Source organism: Anomaloglossus baeobatrachus, chromosome 11 (assembly GCF_048569485.1).
Source record: "Anomaloglossus baeobatrachus isolate aAnoBae1 chromosome 11, aAnoBae1.hap1, whole genome shotgun sequence".
Classification (NCBI taxonomy): domain Eukaryota; kingdom Metazoa; phylum Chordata; class Amphibia; order Anura; family Aromobatidae; genus Anomaloglossus; species Anomaloglossus baeobatrachus.
In genome coordinates this window covers 22,164,951-22,178,952 of record NC_134363.1, presented here as the reverse complement: position 1 = coordinate 22,178,952, position 14,002 = coordinate 22,164,951, and the positions used below count along the sequence as shown (strand labels likewise).

The window sequence follows — 14,002 nt, the reverse complement described above, 5'->3', positions numbered from 1 at the left end:
CCCCTGAACCACCTGAGACAGCACTGCCCCCAGGCCGACCTCTGAGGCGTCAGTCTGTACTATGAACTCCTTCCGGAAATCAGGGTTTACAAGAACGGGCTGTCCGCACAGAACCCCCTTCAGGGCCCGGAAGGAGTCCTCGGCCTGCGGAGTCCAGCGCACCATGACGGACTTCTTGCCTTTGAGAAGGTCCGTCAAGGGGGCTGATAGTCCCGCAAAATCTTTTACAAACCTCCTGTAGTACCCCACGATACCCAGGAAGGCCCTAACCTGCTTCGTGGTCAGGGGTCTAGGCCACTTCTGGATCGCCTCAACCTTGTTAATTTGGGGCTTAATCACTCTTTGGCCTATCACGTAGCCCAAGTAGCGGGCTTCCGTGAGTCCCAACGCACATTTCTTGGGATTGGCTGTCAATCCGGCTGTTCGAAGCGCGTCCACCACCGCTTGTACCTGTTCCAAGTGGGTCTGCCACTCGGAGCTGTAAATGATGATGTCATCAAGGTACGCTGATGCATACGCCTGGTGGGGTTCCAGCACCAAGTCCATCAACCTCTGGAACGTGGCCGGAGCGCCATGTAACCCAAAAGGCAAGACAACATAGTGGAAGAGACCCTCCGGCGTAACAAAGGCGGTTTTCTCCTTGGCGGACTCCGTCAGTGGCACCTGCCAGTACCCCTTGGTCAGGTCGAGCGTGGTAAAATATCGCGCCTGTCCCAGCCTATCAATCAGCTCATCCACCCGGGGCATGGGGTAGAGATCGAACTTGGATATTTCGTTCAATCTCCTAAAGTCATTGCAGAATCTTAAGGAGCCATCGGGTTTTGGTATTAGGACAATGGGACTAGCCCATTCACTCCGGGATTTTTCGATGACCCCCAGGCGTAGCATTGTCTTCACTTCCTCTGATATGGCTTGTCTTCGAGCCTCCGGTACGCGGTATGACTTCAGGCGAACCTTCAGGTGGGGCTCGGTGACAATGTCATGTCGTATCAGACTGGTCCTACCGGGCAACTCGGAGAAGACATCGGGGTTCTGCTGAACCAGCCGTCTGGCCTCTCGCCTCTGTTGCTTGGTGAGGGCTTCTCCAATCCTTACTTCCGGTTCGTCCTCTCCGGAGGTTGCTGGAGCCGGGTTTGAACGACCCGAAGAGGAGGGAGATGGGGAAAAATCAACCATCAGGCTTTCCCGTTCCTGCCACGGTTTTAATAGGTTGACATGGTATATTTGTTCAGGTTTCCGCCTACCGGGCTGCAATACTTTATAGTTGACCACCCCGACTCTTTCCTTTATCTCGTAGGGGCCTTGCCACTGAGCCAGGAATTTACTCTCCGCCGTGGGGATCAATACCAACACCCGATCCCCGGGTTTAAAGGTCCGCATGGTGGCTTGTCTATTGTAGCGGCCGCTTTGCGCGGCCTGAGCCTCCTGTAAATGCTCCTTCACAATTGGCATGACCGCGCTTATGCGGTTCTGCATTCCTAAAATGTGTTCAATCACACTTTTATGGGGGGTGGGCTCTTGCTCCCATGTTTCCTTTGCCAGGTCCAACAATCCCCGGGGATGTCGCCCGTATAACAATTCAAAAGGCGAAAACCCCGTGGATGCCTGTGGCACCTCTCATATGGCAAACATCAAATAGGGAAGCATCATATCCCAGTCTTTCCCGTCTTTGGAGATCACCCTTTTTAGCATGGTTTTCAGGGTTTTATTGAATCGTTCTACTAACCCATACGTCTGAGGATGATACACAGACGTACGCAACTGCTTGATCTGGAGTAGCCGGCATAGTTCTTTGGTCACTTTAGACATGAATGGGGTCCCCTGATCCGTAAGGATCTCCTTGGGCAACCCCACCCGGCAGAACACAGAAAACAACTCCCGAGCTATAAGCTTCGCCGCAGTATGTCTGAGAGGTATCGCCTCTGGATACCGGGTGCATAGTCAACGATCACTAGGATGTGTTGGTGCCCTCGAGCAGACTTTACGAGGGGCCCCGCCAGATCCATCCCTATCCGTTCAAAAGGGACTTCTATAATGGGTAACGGCACCAACGGACTGCGAAAGTGGGCCAGTGGTGCGGTAAGCTGACACTCCGGGCAGGTTTCGCAGAACCGTTTTACCTCCCCAAAGACCCCGGGCCAATAGAACCTTTGCAATATTCGCTCCTGCATTTTCTTGACCCCTAGGTGGCCACTCATCAGGTGTTTATGAGCCAAGTCGAGGACCCGCCGGCGATACGGCTGGGACACCACCAACTGCTCTACCCCCACGCCCCGTATTTCATCTACCCGGTAGAGTAAATCCTGCTTAAGAGCGAAATGGGGGTACCTTACCTGGGCACCGGGCAGCTGTGCCACCCCGTCAATTACCATCACCCGATTCCGGGCATGTATTAATGTAGGGTCCTGGAGTTGGGCTGTCCCAAACGCATCCGGGGATGCCTCCAAGTCCGGGATGGGCTCGACCGTCTCAGCCTCTCCTGCCAATACCTCTAGGGGCGACCTATCGGGTTCACACTCTGTCCCTATCATGGGAACCCCTATGGCAGGCGTCCCGGATTCAGGATTGTAGGGCTCAGGTCCCGGACTGACCAATATCTGAGGGGACTTAGGAGGTCCCTTCCATAAAGTCCAAAAATAGGGCAGATCCCTTCCTAGGATCACGTCATAGGGAAGAGAGTTAATAAGTCCCACCTCATGTTGCACCTGACCGCAAGGTGCTGTGATGGTGACAATCCCCGTGGGATAGTCTCGGCGGTCCCCATGTATGCAAACCACCCCCACGGTACGTCCTGTGGCCTTTAATTTAGCCCTTAGAGTTGATCGCACAAGGGTCACTAAGCTTCCGGAATCCAACAAGCCGGTAACCGGACATCCATTCACCTGTATTTGGCACAAGTGGGGCTCCGTCTCTGGGGAGACCAGGTCAGCGGTACACACCACCTGAGCATACATTGAACCCCGCTGGGTAACCCCACAATCCATGGGCTCCATGGTGAGTGGACACTGGGCTTCCATATGTCCCACCCGCTGGCACCGCCAACATCTAATAGGGAAGGAAACCCCCTTGACGAGTTGTCGTTTGGGGTACATAACCTTCCGGACCTCAGGGACGGAGGGTACGGCCTCAGACGGGACGGTAGCGGATTCCCGCACCGGTGTCAGCGGTGGGTCCTTGACCCTAGGCTTGGAGGGGCCGGACCGACGGGCGGTACGCAAAGTCTCAGTGTCCCGTATCAAGTCCTGTGTAGCCACATGCCGCTCTACCAGGCCCACTAATTGATCCAGGGTACTTGGGTCGCCCTGTCCTACCCACCGTTGAATAGTGACGGGTAAGGTGCGCACAAAATGATCAACAACTACCCTTTCCACCATTTGCGCCGGGCTCAGAGTGTCAGGCTGCAACCACTTTTTTACGAGATGCAACAAGTCATAGGCCTGTGAGCGTACGGGTTTGGCTTCCTCATAGAACCACTGATTTACCCGCTGAGCCCGTACATAGGTATTCACCCCCAATCGAGCAAGTATTTCGGCTTTCAGGGTTGCATAGTCTATGGCGTCCTCGGTACAGAGGTCCAGGTACGCTTTTTGGGGCTCCCCCGTCAGATAGGGCGACAATACCTCAGCCCACTGGGGGGTCGGCAGCTTTTCCCGCTCGGCCACCCGCTCAAACACCGCCAGGAACGCTTCCACATCATCCCCCGGGGTCATCTTTTGCAACGCTTGTCTCACCGCTTTCCGGATGCTGCCGTCGTCACCCGGTCCCGGGGTTGTTGCTGCCGGTCCGGCACGGATCGACTTGGCCAGGAGGACCATCTGTTCTTGGTGCCTCTGTTCCTGCAATTTCAAGGATTGCTGCTGATGATCCAACGTCCGGAGCAGGTGTGTATTAGTCTGCTGTTGCTGTGCAGTAGCCTGAGCCAGCTGCCTTAGTATGTCCTCCATAACGTCGCCGGGTTTGGGCTGTAGTATAGCCGCTTGAATCCAGGACATGTGCTACCGGGTCACCATAAATGGAAGCTACACCTCACCGGGCTGGCATGCCCGCATTCTCCACCATATGTGAGGTAGCGTGGTCGGCTGCGCAGCAGAAGACACGGGATCCAGGCATCAAGGTTCACAGCATCCGGATTAATAGTCAAACAAAAGTCCATAACATTACACATGGGCCTCTCCGGCAGAAAACTCAGGGAGTTGTGTTCACTCCCTCACACACTAAGCTCCCACGCCCATCTTTCTGTTTCTTTTTAACCCTGTAGGGAAACAGCATTAACCCCGGAGTGGAGTTACTTTCTATCATGGAGTGAGCACAACCGGGGCGAGACGTACCGGCCGTCATAGATAACCCCGGTCACAGTCTCACAATATATATATATATATATATATATATATATATATACGTCATCTGTACTCAGCCTCCCACTTTCTAAGTGTATTTTATACTAATGGTTTCCTACATGGACCCTTCAACCTCCAGTGTCTTGGTCTCTGAGATTCTGAGCTGCACATAGAGCAGATACTGGCTGTATTACACAGCCGGCATCTGCCTCTAACAGCAGCGATCTGAGCCATCATCAATTGCTGCTGTTAAGTCCTTAAATGCCACTTAATATGATTTGTAAGTGGCATTCTGAGCTCCACATAGGGAAGATACCAGCTGTATTACACAGTCGGCTTCTGCCTCTAACAGCAGCAATCTGAGCTAGTGCCAATTGCTGCTTTTAACCCCTTAAATACCAGTTAATATGATCGGTAAATGGCATAATGGGAAAAAAATAAATAAAATATTGCTTCTTTCTTGTATATGTATGTGTCATCTGTACCTGGTCCCCCACTTTGCATGTGTCTTTTATACTATTGGTTTAATACATGGACCCTTCAACGTCCAGGATCTGTGAGATAAGCTCCACATAGGGTAGATATTACACAGCAGGCATCTGACTATAACAGCAGCAATCTAAGCCAGTGCCAGTTGCTGCTGTTGACCCCTTAAATGCCACTTAATACGATCGGTAAATGGCATTCTGAGCTCCACATAGAGCAGATACCGGCTGTGTTACACAGCCTGCATCTGCCTCTAACAGCAGCGATCTGAGCCAACGCCGATTACTGTTGTTTACTCCTTACATGCCACTTAATAAGATTGGTAAATGGCATTCTGAGCTTTACATACGGCAGATACCGGCTGTATTACACAGCCGGCATCTACCTCTAACAGCAGCGATCTGAGCCAGTGCCAATTACTGCTGTTTACTCCTTTCATGCCACTTAATATGATCATTACACAGGATAATGGAAAAAGAATTGAAACACACTAGCAATAAGAGGCAATCAAAATATGCTTAGTTTTTTATTTCACAATTTTTTTTTTTTAAATTTTGCAATAAATGAGAGTTTTAATATTGGTGATGGATACGAAACCTCCTTTTCATGATCAAACAACACATCTACCCGAAAATGATATCAGTAAAAATAATGGCTCAGGACGCAAAAAATAAGCTGTCATGTGCCCCAGATCCCATAAAATGAGGATGCTATTGGTCTCGGAAAATGGCGACACAAGGGGGGGGTGGGGGGTTGGGCTCAAAACAAACTATACATGTTTGGTATCTATGAACTCGTACTGACCTGTAGAATCATATTGCCAGATCAGCTTTACCATATAGTGTACATGGTAAGTAAAAAAAACAAAAAAAACTTTGTGGAATTGCACTGTTTTTGCAATTTCACTGCACTTGGAATTAGTTTATCATTTTCCAGTACAATATGGGGCAGAATAAATGGTGTCGTTCAAAAGTAAAACCTGTCCTGCAAATAATAAGGCCTCATATGGCCATATTGAGGGAAAAATAAAAAAGTTATGGCTCTTGGAACAAAGGGAGGATAAAACAATAATGAAAAAATGGAACATGGCAAGGTGGTGAAGGGATTATAATAATTCTAATAATAATAACAATAATAATAATAATAATAATAATAATAATAATAATAATAATAATTATTATTACACATTTATTATTATTATACATTTTTATGATTATTATTCGTAGTAGTAGCATTAGTAGTACTATTATTATACACATTTTTTATTATTATTATTATTATTATTATTATTATTATTATTATTATTATACACATTTATTATTATTATTATTATTATTACACATTTTTTATTATTATTATTATTATAATTACACATTTTTATGATTATTATTCATAGTAGTAGTAGCATTAGTAGTACTATTATTATACACATTTATTATTATTATTGATATTATTATTATTATTTTATTATTATACACATTTATTATTATTATTATTATTATTATTATTATTCCTATTATTAATAACACAATTGTTATCATTATTATTTTTTATCATTATTATTACTACACATATTTATTATTATTATTATTATTATTATTATTATTATTATTATTTAAAACATAAATCCTTTAAAACTTTTTTTAAAGGCCAAATGTCTAAAAAATGTTCAAATTGTACGTGCACGGTATTTGCTTCTACACAGATTATTATCATAGTGAAAGGTAATATAATATGCCGGAGACGCCCTCGCTGGAGCAGTATCTCTCGCAGCTGTCACTGTCATTTAGCCCTGCTGGCAATGAGCTCATGGATCAGATGAAGCTTCTAAATGCAAAATAACATGACCTGTCTGACGCCTGCGCTGCCTGCAGGAAAAAGTTTTATGCAGGGTGTGTTACCAAATATACCCACTAGATGTCACTATAACACCATTAGTAGTTTTCCTTGTTTTTAAAGCTTGGGTTGTCATTACAGTAAATGTCCACTAGATGTCAGAAGAGTGTAAATTTTATCAGGACCCTCATTTATTTTTTAACCCCTTCACAATCCATATAAATTGAGGAATTTGAGATCATTTTTGCTTTATTTGCACCCCAAAATTTGTATTCGGTAACACTGATAAATTCTGGGAAAATCCAAATGAATTCTACTTTTACACTTTTTTTTATACTGGAAGCATATAATTGATGGAGGAATCTGTTTTCAGAGTCACTTCTTTATTTTTGCAATTCCCAATTGATAGAATCTGAAGAACACAGGACAGATGGATACATTGTTGATATCTTGTGCCTGAGCTGATACATTGTAGCATTGTTTGTTTATAAACATTTAGCTTCTTGCTTGTCAGTATTCCATATATCGAAGCTGCCCCGTGAGTATCGATTCCCAGTTCGGGCATGATTGGTCATGCAGGGCTTCAGGAAAGCTGGGTATGGGTTCTTTTTTTATAATGGTAGCCATATTGGTGTAACATAAAAACTTAACAACGTGGACAACCCCTTTAAGCCAACGTAATGAACCAGAATTCTTCCATTGGGGCATAAAAGAAAAGATCCTTATGGGCCACATTGTATCTACAAAGCTTGGACAATTTGGATCAACATGTTGGGTCATGGGATGAACTCGATGCCTTAAACACTAGGAACCTTTAACAAACGACCTACTATATTTACAGCTCAAGATGCTTTATCAATACTGATGTCACTCAGTGGCCTGCGCTGCACATACGTATAGTGATGTCACGCGGAATTCTGCACGGTTGTGATGTCATTCTGCAATTCCAGCAGAACATCCACTGGATCTAGCATGTGAGTGCTGCGACATTAAAGAAATAAATATCATTTGATCATCTGTACAGGTTCACAAAAACCTCACAGTGTATGTGCCTGTGTGTATGCATGTATTTTAGATTGTATCAACCCTTTCACCGCCCTGGCCGGCAGGCCATTCACATGTGTTGCTGCCTCCTTCCCCTCACAGGGCCTGTTACACAGCACAGATTTTCTAAATGCTCATGCACACCAGTCCTCCTCTTAAAGGGCCGGCACACTATTTCCAGAATTTCCTATGGCTGAAAAGAACTATGTATTTAAGGCACCCTCCCATTAGGGGAGGTGCCTGAAACACATTCCCAATTAGTGAATGTCCTGTCTGTTTAGCTAGTGTTCAAGTCTGGTTACCCCCTGTGTCAGTCACCTATACATGAGTCTGTCTTCCCAAACCCATCTGTCCCTGCCGTGCCCGCCATACCTGCCTGTCCAACCTGCCTCACTCATCCCACCTGTACCTATATCTATATCCGAGTCCATCACCTGTCCTGGGGGGTCAGCTGCCACAGTCCCGGTCTCTGCCCTAGGAGTGGTTCCCTGGCGTCCGCCTTGTGGTGGGTGCTTAGTTAAGCCTCTCCTACTAAAGAGTAAGCCCGGATCTCCCCTGTGGTCCAGTGGGTCTACTAGCCTTGCTCATTGCCCCTACACTGGCCACAAGCGTTACATAGATATGCATGAGTAATGTCCCTCTTCCCCGGGAACCTCATCAACTTTCCTTCTGCCAGTCCTCAAACAGGGCGACCTTCTTTCCTGCAGGACCCGACTATGCTCCACTCCGGCATTGCTCTGCAGCCTCCTGCCAGTTGTCTCAGCTTCACTACCCCCCAATAACCCCCCACCCCCGATAAAACGCTCCCTTCCCCACCTGCAAACAACTATGGGGACCCTGTGCCCTCTAGTGGTGAACCACGCAAACTACACCCCAACCTACCCTTCTATCGAGCTCCTTTCACCCCCTTACAATGGCACTGGGGTGTATAATCTGGCTCTGGGCGCATTTTCTGCATGTGACACATGAGTAGAGTCTGAGATGAGTGAACTGGCAAAAGTTTGAATTTGCATAATTTTAGTAATGAGCATTGTATGTCAGGATAGGGTTAAAAAATAGCACACCATACTCACTTTTCCCCATTCCTGTCCCTGCCGGTGCTCCGCCGGTCTCCTAATGCCACGATTTTGTCTGGTGCAATGCCACTTATGGCGTCAAAAGCACTGGTGAAGGAGACCGGTGCCAGAGAAGACGTAGAGACCAGCGGCATCGGCAAGGGCCGGTCAGGGTCAAGCGGAGAATGATATTTTATTATTATTTTTTATCACCTTATTACTGGTCAAAGGAATCCTGCAAAATTGTGGCCGTCCAGAATTCTTTTTGTTTTCTTTTTTTTTGGATTTTTTTTGCAAAATTTGCAGAAATTGAACTGTCCGGAATGTAAACATTTTGGGGAAATTTTAAACAAATCACGTTTTCAATTTTATTATTATATTATTTTCAAATATATTATAAATATATACCATGGGACGTTGCGTTCCAGACGAGACGGGGAACTGCTGCAGCCCACAGTTGGGCGACAAATGTTTGTTTTTTTTCCCACGTGCCATTATTTTGAGACCCTGGAACATTCTGTGTCACATTTCTCTCTTGTCTCCGGTTTGCAGTGTTGTGAGGATACGCCATGATGCCGTTCCACCCCTCCGATTATCTGCTGCAGATCGTCATCCTTCTATGTGGAGTGCAGGTAACGACGTCTTGTCTCAGCTGCTTCACCACTCCGGAGGAGAGAGCCAGAATCTGCGAGTATCCCGTCTCAAGGAATATGATACCGGCTGAAATGTGTTTGGAGGCCATCCACTATGATTTTAGACAACTGGATGACATGTTGATAGGTAACTATTGACGCCATTGCTCTCGCCTTATTATACTTAGAACTAGCTGTAGTACCCGACGTTGCCCGGGATAGTAACTGTCTGTCTCTCTCCCAGTCTCTGTCTGTTTGTCTCTGTGTTTGTCTCTTTCTGTCTGTCTGTTTCTGTGTGTCTCTGTGTTTGTCTCTGTGTGTTTTTCTCTGTGTGTTTGTCTCTGTCTGTCTCTCTCTGTCTGTCTCTTTACCTGTCTGTCTCTGTGTGTCTGTCTCTCTGTCTGTCTCTTTGCCCGTCTGTCTCTTTCCCCATCTGTCTCTTTCCAGGTCTGTCTCTTTGCCCGTCTGTCTCTTTCCCCGTCTATCTCTGTCTCTTTCCCTGTCTTTTTCCTTGTCTCTGTCTCTTTTCATGTCTCTTTCCAGGTCTGTCTCTTTCCCCGTCTGTCTCTTTGCCCATCTGTCTCTTTCCCCAACTGTCTCTTTCCAGGTCTGTCGCTTTCCAGGTCTGTCTCTTTCCCCATCTGTCTCTGTCTCTTTCCCTGTCTTTTCCTTGTCTCTATCTCTTTTCATGTTTTTGTCTCTTTCCCTGTTTTTATCTCTTTCCCTGTCTTTGTGTCTTTTCCTGTCTGTCTGTCTCTTTCTCTCTGTCTCTCTGTCTGTCTCCCTGTGTCTGTCTGTCTCTGCCTGTCTGTGTCTGTCTGCCTCTGTCTCTTTGACTGTCTGTCTCTCTCTGTCTTTTTCCTGTCTGTTTGACTCTGTCTTTCTCTGTCTGTCTCTCTTTGCCTGTCTCTTTCCCCTTTCTGTCTCTGTCTGTCGGTCTCTGTCTCTGTGTGACTCTTAAGGGTACTTTACATGCTGCGACATCGCTAGCGATCTCGTTAGCAATGTGAAATTCTAGATCGCAAGTGCGATCTTTCGAGGTCGAACATAGGTCTATTTACGCATGTGTGATCTCCAAAGATCGCACTTGCGATCTAGAATTTCACCCTTTACTCTGTCTGTGTCTATGTCTGTCTGTCTCTTTCTGTCTGTCTTTATCCGTCTCTCCACTGACATCTTATTACCTCACACATAAGCTTCTTATACTAACAATTTATTTTGTTCCTATAGCAACCACTCACAGCTGCTATTAATAACCTGTAGGTCACAGCTCTGTTCACTTTAATGGAGGCAGGTTTTTTTGGAGAGTAACTGTAAAGCGCGGGGTTAAATTTTCCCATCAAAACATAGTCTCTGATGTTCCCTGAGTCACATGAGGCGTCTGTGCAATATATCGTGATTGTAAGGCTGTGTGCACACGTTGCGTTTTTTACCGCGGAAACGCTGCATTTAGAACCGCAGCGTTTCAGTGGCAAATTGCATGCGTTCAGCTTTCCCAGCAAAGTGTATGAGAAAGACGAAAAATCAGTGCACACGCTGCGTTTCTAAACGCAGCGTTTTGGATGCCAAAAATCGGTGCGGAAAGAAAAGCAGCATGTCACTTCTTTTGTGCGGTGTAGCTGCGGTCTCTCCCCCATTGAATCAATGATGTGGGTCAGAACGCAGCTACACCGCAGTGAGCTGCTTTTTTGTTGCGGTCCGCGGGCTTTGTCGGCATGCCAGAACGCAGGCATTTACCTGGAAGTGAGGTCAAGAGGTTTCCTGTTGACCTCTGTCAGGGCCGGGAGGACTGGTGGGCCCAGGAGGTGGATCCACTGGACCATGCACCCCACCGGAGGGCAGGATACACAGCAGCCGGAGCACTGGCGTGGCAGGGACAGGTATAACCAGGTCACCAGGGTCACGGAGTTCTTTAGGACAATACAGGAAACAGGCACAGGTACCCGATAGCAAAGACAAGAAGTCAGCAGGACACGTTACCAGGGGACCTGAGCACCTAGCTCAATAGACTATGCTACAAGACACGTTGATCAGGCCCCGCCCACATGGAAAGGCCAGTCTTAAATACCCAGCACAGCCTCATGTCATTTCCTGCTTCAGGTGTGCTGGGCCTATAAGACCAGGAGAGTGGGCGCGGCCTGGTCCTATACAGAACCATGAGGCCAAGACTCAGAGTCAGACTCCTGAGACCAGGAACAGGACTCAGGAGAGCAAGAGCGGGAGCGGCAGCCATGACTGGGGGACACATGGAGTGGATCAATGGCTAAGGAGTGGTGCTGGGACACGGGGAGCGTGACAGTACCCCCCCCTCTATGCCCCCCCCTCAGTGCACAGTACCCCAGGGGCACCCCGGATCGAGTCACCGGACCAGGACCCAACGCAAAGGCGGGGGAGGACCGCTGACCCCGTACCGCCTTCTTGGCCGCACGACGCTTAGCCGCTCTACCAGCAGTGGCAACGGGGGCAACGGGAAGCGGAGGGAAGACAGAAGCAGGACTGGGGTCATAGACGACCCACAGGCACAAGTGACAGGAGTTGTGGTACGGCACTGGCCTGCGTCGTCACCTCTTCAGGGGTCGGTGGTTCCAACGGCTCAGGTGACAGGGACTGAGGAATAGGCTGTAGGCATTGGTCATGACACAAGGGTCCCCAGCGGGAAATAGTGCCAGAGCGCCAACTAATGGCAGGATCATGGAGCTGAAGCCAGGGCAGACCCAGCAGGAGCTCAGGAGCCATTCTTGGGATGACATAGAAGGCTATAGTCTCGGTATGCGAAGCGCCAACCTGGAGGTTCACGGGCTCGGTGGTATACCGGACAGGTTTGTAGAGCGGTTTGCCGTCTACGGAGGCGAACCAGAGAGGCTTCTTCAGCGGGGTGACAGGGACCTGGTATTTGTCTACCGTGGCCTGGTGAATAAAGTTGCCTGCTGCCCCGGAATCGATGTGGGCCTCAGCTGAAAACCGGGTCCCCTCTGTCGTCACCCGTACAGTCTGTTTCACTGGAACCAAAGGGATTTCGGTGGCAAGGGTGGCGGTTCCCACCATCCCTTGGACCTGGGGTCTACCTGGTTTCTCCGGGCAAGAACGTAGCATATGTGACCCGTCTCCGCAATAGAAGCACAGGCCCCGGGCGAGCCGTTCTGCACGGCGTTGCTTGGCCTGGGTCAGACGGTCCACCTGCATGGGTTCTGGCGATAAGTCACGGAAAGGCAGGGACGAGGGAGCTGTAGATCTCTGCGGGGGCAAGGCATGGCAAGGTGGTCGCTTCTCCCGGACTCTCTCTTTGGTACGCTCCTGAAAGCGAAGGTCAATCCGGGTGGCCAGGGAAATCAAAGCGTCCAGGGTGCGAGGAACATCACGGCCGGCTAGTTCGTCTTTAATACGACCAGAGAGACCCTCCCAAAAGGCCGCTGTTAAGGCCTCATTGTTCCAGCCCAGCTCCGAAGCGAGCGTGCGGAACTGGATGGCGTATTGGCCGACTGTTTGGGTCCCTTGGCGTAGCCGGAGGAGCGTAGAGGTCACTGCGGTAGTTCGTCCGGGTTCGTCGAAGGTGCCCCTGAAGGCTCGCAGGAACTCCTGGATGTCGGTGATCATCGGGTCCTCATTTTCTCACAGGGGGTTAATCCAGGCCAGGGCTTCGCCTTCCAGGTGTGACATCAGGAACGCCACCTTGGCCTGGTCTGAGGCAAACAAGTGCGGGAGCAACTGGAAGTGCAGGGAGCACTGGTTCAAGAAGTCGCGGCAGGACTTGGGATCCCCTGCATAGCGAGGCGGAGCAGCGAGGCGAAGTTGCGAGGCCGTGGAGGAAACTGGTTCGGACCTGGAGACTGGTTGCTGCGTGGACTCAGACGAGGCGGCGGTCTGCAGCGTATATAACCGGTGGTCCACGGACGCCAGGAAATTCAGCATCCGGTTCAGGGTTTCACGCTGTTGTGCCAGCTCCTGGCGCAGCTCAGCCAGCTCTGATGGTTGCGCTCCAGCGGGATCCATGGCCTGATCAATCTGTCAGGGCCGGGAGGACTGGTGGGCCCAGGAGGTGGATCCACTGGACCATGCACCCCACCGGAGGGCAGGGTACACAGCAGCCGGAGCACTGGCGTGGCAGGGACAGGTATAACCAGGTCACCAGGGTCACGGAGTTCTTTAGGACAATACAGGAAACAGGCACAGGTACCCGATAGCAAAGACAAGAAGTCAGCAGGACACGTTACCAGGGGACCTGAGCACCTAGCTCAATAGACTATGCTACAAGACACGTTGATCAGGCCCCACCCACATGGAAAGGCAAGTCTTATATACCCAGCACAGCCTCATGTCATTGCCTGCTGCAGGTGTGCTGGGCCTATAAGACCAGGAGAGTGGGCGCGGCCTGGTCCTATACAGAACCATGAGGCCAAGACTCAGAGTCAGACTCCTGAGACCAGGAACAGGACTCAGGGGAGCAAGAGCGGGAGTGGCAGCCATGACTGGGGGACACATGGAGTGGATCAGTGGGTAAGGAGTGGTGCTGGGACACGGGGAGCGTGACAACCTCACTTCCTGGCAAAGTCCTGGAAAGCCCCCGGTGTCGCCAAAGTGCCCGCCCCGACCCCCCTCCCGAAAATCCAACATG

General features: G+C 49.1%; 1 protein-coding gene across 1 annotated transcript in view; it reads left to right on the top strand.

Annotated features, from left to right (window-relative positions):
- Positions 1 to 9,384: 9,384 nt before the first annotated feature.
- The window catches only part of SPACA6 (sperm acrosome associated 6), a 19,542-nt gene continuing 14,924 nt past the window's right edge, over positions 9,385 to 14,002 (top strand). The window contains exon 1 of the mRNA XM_075328070.1: positions 9,385 to 9,538. Coding sequence (XP_075184185.1) covers positions 9,469 to 9,538 — 70 coding nt within the window. The 5' untranslated portion in view covers positions 9,385 to 9,468. The remainder of the gene's footprint in view (positions 9,539 to 14,002) is intronic.